Raw genomic sequence first — 8552 nt, 5'->3', positions numbered from 1 at the left:
AACACAGGTAAGTGGTTTGGTGAGTCCAATAATGAAAGGAGTCACTCAAATCAACTATATAGACTCCCTCCTTCAATGTTCTGACGTTTTCAATAGCTTGCCTTAAAAAATCAGAAGGTAAAACAATGTTATTACAGAAATCCGCTTTTTGGCTGCTTCTCAGCGAGAAACGGTCATTTTGAACCTGAAACACAGGTAAGTGGTTTGGTGAGTCCAACAATGAAAGGAGTCACTCAAATCAACTATATAGACTCCCTCCTTCAATGTTCTGACGTTTTCAATAGCTTGCCTTAAAAAATCAGAAGGTAAAACAATGTTATTAAAGAAATCCGCTTTTTGGCTGCTTCTAAGCGAGAAACAGTCATTTTGAACCTGAAACACAGGTAAGTGGTTTGGTGAGTCCAACAATGAAAGGAGTCACTCAAATAAAATATATATAATCCCTCCTTCAATTTTCTGACTTTTTCAATAGCTTGCCTTAAAAAATCAGAAGGTAAAACAGTCTTATCACAGAAATCCGCTTTTTGGCTGTATCTCAGCGAGAAACGGTCATTTTGAACCTGAAACACAGGTAAGTGGTTTGGTGAGTCCAACAATGAAAGGAGTCACTCAAATCAACTATATAGACTCCCTCCTTCAATGTTCTGACGTTTTCAATAGCTTGTCTTAAAAAAATCAGAAGGTAAATCAATGTTATTACAGAAATCCGCTTTTTGGCTGCTTCTCAGCGAGAAACAGTCATTTTGAACCTGAAACACAGGTAAGTGGTTTGGTGAGTCCAATAATGAAAGGAGTCACTCAAATCAAATATATAGACTCCCTCCTTCAATGTTCTAACGTTTTCAATAGCTTGCCTTAAAAAATCAGAAGGTAAAACAGTCTTATCACAGAAATCCGCTTTTTGGTTGTATCTCAGCGAGAAACGGTCATTTTGAACCTGAAACACAGGTAAGTGGTTTGGTGAGTCCAATAATGAAAGGAGTCACTCAAATCAACTATATAGACTCCCTCTTTCAATTTTCTGACTTTTTCAATAGCTTGCCTTAAAAAATCAGAAGGTAAAACAATGCTATTACAGAAATCCGCTTTTTGGCTGCTTCTCAGCGAGAAACAGTCATTTTGAACCTGAAACACAGGTAAGTGGTTTGGTGAGTCCAATAATGAAAGGAGTCACTCAAATCAACTATATAGACTCTGTTATGCACTCCCTTCCCCCCTTTTTTCTTGTCTCCCTTCAGGTGCTCTGCATCAGGTGATTATCTGGCTCCGCCTGTATTTAAGAGGGACAGGAGGAGCCAGCGCTCTCTCTCAGACCAGGCAGCCTCACCTTGGTGCCAGGGTTGCTCCTGTGTTTCTTTTGTTTGTGTTGCTTTGAGGATGGAGGTCTGTCAGTTTGGTTTTCTTTCCTCGGTTTTTGTTTTGAGGTTAGGTTCCTGCTCTTGTTAGGTCAAGGAGGGAAGTTCTGGGTCCGACGGCCCATTGCGTGGTTGGCTCAGGTTTCCCTCATGGTCTTTTCCTTTATTGTTTTGTTTGGTCAGGCCTCCAGACTCGTTTTGTTAAGTTATGGGGTTTTTTCTTTGGTACATGAATAAAACCTGCTTTTTATACGCAACTGGAACTCGAGTGTGGTGTCCTTGATGTTCTGGTCACAGAGTTAAACCGAGTGTTCTAACTGGTGATCGTAACATTTGGGGGCTCGTCAAACAGTATTTGTTGGTAGTAATTGTATTACCATGGTGTGAAATAGGGTATTGGTGTGTCATTGTTTGGGGATGCCATCTCGAGTTGTGCATTTGTGAGGTTGCTTTTGGTAGTAGTTGGTTGCGCTAAAATGGACTTTAATATAGATGATTTTGTTAGTGCTCCCACTCGTGATAAGTTGGAGGGTTGTACCAAGGATCATCTTGCCCTTATTGCGGAAAGGTTTGGGATTTTTGTAAAGCAGGGAAAGAAACAGGTGATTAAGGATCAGCTGGTGGCTGCGTTGGTAGAGCGGGGATTGTTGTCAGCTGGTGAGGGTTCTGGATTTGGGGAGGTGGGTCTCGCTGAGCAGGTGAGGTTGAAGGAGATTGAGTTGGAATTGCGTCGGCTGGATTTGAGAGAAAAGGAAATGGATTTTGAAATAAGAAGGCTTGAGGAAGAGACGAAACGTGTGGTACGTTTGAAAGAATTAGAGCTTACTGCGTCTTCACTGGCTTCGCAGCTTTCATCTGTGCAGTCACGTGGTTTTGATGTGAGTCGGTGTATTCGGCTTGTCCCAGCATTTCACGAGGAGGATGTGTATACGTATTTCGTTCTCTTTGAGCGAGTTGCGACATCGTTGGGGTGGCCCAAGGATAAGTGGTCACTGTTGTTACAGTGTGTACTTACTGGCAAAGCTCAGGAGGTTTACGCAGCGTTGTCTTCTGAAAGTAGCCTGGATTACGGTCAGGTTAGGGCTAGTATTTTGAAGGCATATGAGCTCGTGCCAGAGGCTTATCGCCAGAAATTTCGCAGGTGTAAGAAGCAGGACTCTCAGACATATGTGGAGTTTGCTCGTGAGAAGGAGACGTTATTTGATCGGTGGTGCGCAGGTGTGGGGGTTAAAACTCTGGAAGATCTAAGGGCCTTAGTGCTTATTGAGGAGTTTAAAAATTGTGTGCCTGAAACGGTTGCCACGTATCTGAATGAGCAGAAGGCTGTGAAGTTGTCTGGTGCTGCGTCTCTTGCGGATGAGTATGTACTTACCCATAAGTCCGTGTTTGGTGAGCGATCTGCTGTGCAGGCTCGGTTTGGTGACAACACTCCTAAGGAAGGTTCAAATGCAATTGTGGTACCAACTAAGGCAAGTGGTTCTGATGGTGCGGAGGGGAGGCCTACCAGGGAAGAATGGGGAACTAGGGAAAGCCCTGTGTGTTTCTATTGCAGGAAGCCAGGACACATTGTTGCAAATTGTTATGCTCTGAATAAGGAGAAGGGGCCTGTCAAATCTGTGGCCTTGGTTAAAACAGCTAGTCCTGTGTGCCAGTTGGCTTCACTGCCAAATGAATCTGAGCTTGGCGTGTATGCTCCATTTCTTATGGAAGGTTTTGTGTCCTTGACTGAGAAGGGGGATAGGGTCCCCGTAACGATTTTGAGGGATACAGCAGCGTCACAGTCCTTCATGCTGAGTCATGTGCTGCCATTGTCTAAGGAGTCAGCTGGGGATTCTGGTGTCCTTGTGCGTGGTTTTGGGATGCAATACTTGGAGGCGCCTTTACATACTATTTACCTCAAGTCAGACTTGGTTACGGGCTTTGTGACTGTGGGGGTTCGCCCGTGTTTCCCAATTGAGGGAGTGTCCTTCATTTTGGGGAATGATTTGGCTGGGGGTAAGGTGCTGGTAAAGCCGGGAGGTGGGGATCCTGGAAAAGAAGGAAAGGAGCCAGTGGCCTATGGTCACGCAGGAGAAAACACTGACGCCAACCCGTTTGCCGAGTACATGTGGATGGAGAACGAGGAGGAGTATAACAGACAGGTGGAGGAGCTGCTGGAGCGGGAGTTCTTGGAGCGCTGCTTCCAGGAAATGCTGGAGGAGGAGGACCAGGACTGGTTCATCCCTTCACGTGATCTCAACAACCAGGGGGTGGGGCAGTTCCAGCAGCAGCTCAACGGCCTGTCGGCCAACGATCACCACAGCAACCTGGAGGAGGTGGCGAGGAAGAGCATCTTGAATCCTGAAGCAAAGGAGTTCATCCCGGCAGGGATAATGTTGTGGCCAATGTGTTGTTGCGCATGTGGATTTATATTGTAGTGATTTGTTTGTTTTTTTTCCTGTGTATGTGAACAAAAAAAAAAAAAACGATAATCACTAATTTAGGGTGGGGGTGTTATGCACTCCCTTCCCCCCTTTTTTCTTGTCTCCCTTAAGGTGCTCTGCATCAGGTGATTATCTGGCTCCGCCTGTATTTAAGAGGGACAGGAGGAGCCAGCGCTCTCTCTCAGACCAGGCAGCCTCACCTTGGTGCCAGGGTTGCTCCTGTGTTTCTTTTGTTTGTGTTGCTTTGAGGATGGAGGTCTGTCAGTTTGGTTTTCTTTCCTCGGTTTTTGTTTTGAGGTTAGGTTCCTGCTCTTGTTAGGTCAAGGAGGGAAGTTCTGGGTCCGACGGCCCATTGCGTGGTTGGCTCAGGTTTCCCTCATGGTCTTTTCCTTTATTGTTTTGTTTGGTCAGGCCTCCAGACTCGTTTTGTTAAGTTATGGGGTTTTTTCTTTGGTACATGAATAAAACCTGCTTTTTATACGCAACTGGAACTCGAGTGTGGTGTCCTTGATGTTCTGGTCACAGAGTTAAACCGAGTGTTCTAACTGGTGATCGTAACAGACTCCCTCCTTCAATGTTCTGACGTTTTCAATAGCTTGCCTTAAAAAATCAGAAGGTAAAACAATGTTATTACAGAAATCCGCTTTTTGGCTGCTTCTCAGCGAGAAACAGTCATTTTGAACCTGAAACACAGGTAAGTTGTTTGGTGAGTCCAATAATGAAAGGAGTCGCTCAAATCTACTATATAGACTCCCTCCTTCAATGTTCTGACGTTTTCAATAGCTTGCCTTAAAAAATCAGAAGGTAAAACAATGTTATTACAGAAATCCGCTTTTTGGCTGCTTCTCAGCGAGAAACGGTCATTTTGAACCTGAAACACAGGTAAGTGGTTTGGTGAGTCCAACAATGAAAGGAGTCACTCAAATCAACTATATAGACTCCCTCCTTCAATGTCCTGACGTTTTCAATAGCCTGCCTTAAAAAATCAGAAGGTAAAACAATGTTAATACAGAAATCCGCTTTTTGGCTGCTTCTCAGCGAGAAACAGTCATTTTGAACCTGAAACACAGGTAAGTGGTTTGGTGAGTCCAATAATGAAAGGAGTCACTCAAATCAACTATATAGACTCCCTCCTTCAATGTTCTGACGTTTTCAATAGCTTGCCTTAAAACATCAGAAGGTAAAACAATGTTATTACAGAAATCCGCTTTTTGGCTGCTTCTCAGCGAGAAACGGTCATTTTGAACCTGAAACACAGGTAAGTGGTTTGGTGAGTCCAACAATGAAAGGAGTCACTCAAATCAACTATATAGACTCCCTCCTTCAATGTTCTGACGTTTTCAATAGCCTGCCTTAAAAAATCAGAAGGTAAAACAATGTTATTACAGAAATCCGCTTTTTGGCTGCTTCTCAGCGAGAAACAGTCATTTTGAACCTGAAACACAGGTAAGTGGTTTGGTGAGTCCAATAATGAAAGGAGTCACTCAAATCAACTATATAGACTCCCTCCTTCAATGTTCTGACGTTTTCAATAGCTTGCCTTAAAAAATCAGAACGTAAAACAATGTTATTACAGAAATCCGCTTTTTGGCTGCTTCTCAGCGAGAAACGGTCATTTTGAACCTGAAACACAGGTAAGTGGTTTGGTGAGTCCAACAATGAAAGGAGTCACTCAAATCAACTATATAGACTCCCTCCTTCAATTTTCTGACTTTTTCAATAGCTTGCCCTAAAAAATCAGAAGGTAAAACAATGTTATTACATAAATCCGCTTTTTGGCTGCTTCTCAGCGAGAAATGGTCATTTTGAACCTGAAACACAGGTAAGTGGTTTGGTGAGTCCAACAATGAAAGGATTCACTCAAATCAACTATATAGACTCCCTCCTTCAATTTTCTGACTTTTTCAATAGCTTGCCTTAAAGAATCAGAAGGTAAAACAATGTTATTACAGAAATCCGCTTTTTGGCTGCTTCTCAGCGAGAAACGGTCATTTTGAACCTGAAACACAGGTAAGTGGTTTGGTGAGTCAGATAATGAAAGGAGTCACTCAAATCAACTATATAGACTCCCTCCTTCAATGTTCTGACGTTATCAATAGCTTGCCTTAAAAAATCAGAAGGTAAAACAATGTTATTACAGAAATCCGCTTTTTGGCTGCTTCTCAGCGAGAAACGGTCATTTTGAACCTGAAACACAGGTAAGTGGTTTGGTGAGTCAGATAATGAAAGGAGTCACTCAAATCAACTATATAGACTCCCTCCTTCAATGTTCTGACGTTATCAATAGCTTGCCTTTAAAAATCAGAAGGTAAGACAATGTTATTACAGAAATCCGCTTTTTGGCTGCTTCTCAGCGAGAAACGGTCATTTTGAACCTGAAACACAGGTAAGTGGTTTGGTGAGTCCAACAATGAAAGGAGTCTCTCAAATCAACTATATAGACTCCCTCCTTCAATTTTCTGACTTTTTCAATAGCTTGCCTTAAAAAAGTCAGAAGGTAAAACAGTCTTATCACAGAAATCCGCTTTTTGGCTGTATCTCAGCGAGAAACGGTCATTTTGAACTTGAAACACAGGTAAGTGGTTTGGTGAGTCCAATAATGAAAGGAGTCTCTCAAATCAACTATATAGACTCCCTCCTTCAATTTTCTGACTTTTTCAATAGCTTGCCTTAAAAAATCAGGAGGTAAAACAATGTTATTACAGAAATCCGCTTTTTGGCTGCTTCTCAGCGAGAAACGGTCATTTTGAACCTGAAACACAGGTAAGTGGTTTGGTGAGTCCAATAATGAAAGGAGTCACTCAAATCAACTATATAGACTCCCTCCTTCAATGTTCTAACTTTTTCAATAGCTTGCCTTAAAAAATCAGAAGGTAAAACAATGTTATTACAGAAATCCGCTTTTTGGCTGCTTCTCAGCGAGAAACGGTCATTTTGAACCTGAAACACAGGTAAGTGGTTTGGTGAGTCCAATAATGAAAGGAGTCACTCAAATCAACTATATAGACTCCCTCCTTCAATGTTCTAACGTTTTCAATAGCTTGCCTTAAAAAATCAGAAGGTAAAACAGTCTTATCACAGAAATCCGCTTTTTGGCTGTATCTCAGCGAGAAACGGTCATTTTGAACTTGAAACACAGGTAAGTGGTTTGGTGAGTCCAACAATGAAAGGAGTCACTCAAATAAACTATATAGACTCCCTCCTTCAATTGTCTGACTTTTTCAATAGCTTGCCTTAAAAAATCAGAAGGTAAAACAATGTTATTACAGAAATCCGCTTTTTGGCTGCTTCTCAGCGAGAAACAGTCATTTTGAACCTGAAACACAGGTAAGTGGTTTGGTGAGTCCAATAATGAGAGGAGTCACTCAAATCAACGATATAGACTCCCTCCTTCAATGTTCTGACTTTTTCAATAGCTTGCCTTAAAAAATCAGAAGGTAAAACAATGTTATTACAGAAATCCGCTTTTTGGCTGCTTCTCAGCGAGAAACAGTCATTTTGAACCTGAAACACAGGTAAGTGGTTTGGTGAGTCCAATAATGAAAGGAGTCTCTCAAATCAACTATATAGACTCCCTCCTTCAATTTTCTGACTTTTTCAATAGCTTGCCTTAAAAAATCAGGAGGTAAAACAATGTTATTACAGAAATCCGCTTTTTGGCTGCTTCTCAGCGAGAAACGGTCATTTTGAACCTGAAACACAGGTAAGTGGTTTGGTGAGTCCAATAATGAAAGGAGTCACTCAAATCAACTATATAGACTCCCTCCTTCAATGTTCTAACTTTTTCAATAGCTTGCCTTAAAAAATCAGAAGGTAAAACAATGTTATTACAGAAATCCGCTTTTTGGCTGCTTCTCAGCGAGAAACGGTCATTTTGAACCTGAAACACAGGTAAGTGGTTTGGTGAGTCCAATAATGAAAGGAGTCACTCAAATCAACTATATAGACTCCCTCCTTCAATGTTCTAACGTTTTCAATATCTTGCCTTAAAAAATCAGAAGGTAAAACAGTCTTATCACAGAAATCCGCTTTTTGGCTGTATCTCAGCGAGAAACGGTCATTTTGAACTTGAAACACAGGTAAGTGGTTTGGTGAGTCCAACAATGAAAGGAGTCACTCAAATAAACTATATAGACTCCCTCCTTCAATTGTCTGACTTTTTCAATAGCTTGCCTTAAAAAATCAGAAGGTAAAACAGTCTTATCACAGAAATCCGCTTTTTGGCTGTATCTCAGCGAGAAACGGTCATTTTGAACTTGAAACACAGGTAAGTGGTTTGGTGAGTCCAACAATGAAAGGAGTCACTCAAATAAACTATATAGACTCCCTCCTTCAATTGTCTGACTTTTTCAATAGCTTGCCTTAAAAAATCAGAAGGTAAAACAGTCTTATCACAGAAATCCGCTTTTTGGCTGTATCTCAGCAAGAAACGGTCATTTTGAACTTGAAACACAGGTAAGTGGTTTGGTGAGTCCAACAATGAAAGGAGTCACTCAAATAAACTATATAGACTCCCTCCTTCAATTGTCTGACTTTTTCAATAGCTTGCCTTAAAAAATCAGAAGGTAAAACAATGTTATTACAGAAATCCGCTTTTTGGCTGCTTCTCAGCGAGAAACAGTCATTTTGAACCTGAAACACAGGTAAGTGGTTTGGTGAGTCCAATAATGAGAGGAGTCACTCAAATCAACGATATAGACTCCCTCCTTCAATGTTCTGACTTTTTCAATAGCTTGCCTTAAAAAATCAGAAGGTAAAACAATGTTATTACAGA

General features: G+C 41.6%; 1 protein-coding gene across 1 annotated transcript; it reads left to right on the top strand.

Annotated features, from left to right (window-relative positions):
• Positions 1-2505: 2505 nt before the first annotated feature.
• LOC133428047 (uncharacterized) lies at positions 2506-3772 on the top strand. The gene has a single exon (XM_061716519.1). It carries the CDS (start codon positions 3059-3061, stop codon positions 3770-3772), a length of 714 nt encoding a protein of 237 aa, XP_061572503.1. The 5' UTR covers positions 2506-3058.
• Positions 3773-8552: the final 4780 nt, after the last annotated feature.

The sequence above is a fragment of the Cololabis saira genome, unplaced genomic scaffold (genome assembly GCF_033807715.1).
Source record: "Cololabis saira isolate AMF1-May2022 unplaced genomic scaffold, fColSai1.1 scf030, whole genome shotgun sequence".
NCBI lineage: Eukaryota > Metazoa > Chordata > Actinopteri > Beloniformes > Belonidae > Cololabis > Cololabis saira.
Note: the sequence above shows the minus strand (reverse complement) of the source record. Positions and strands in the feature narration are given on the sequence as shown.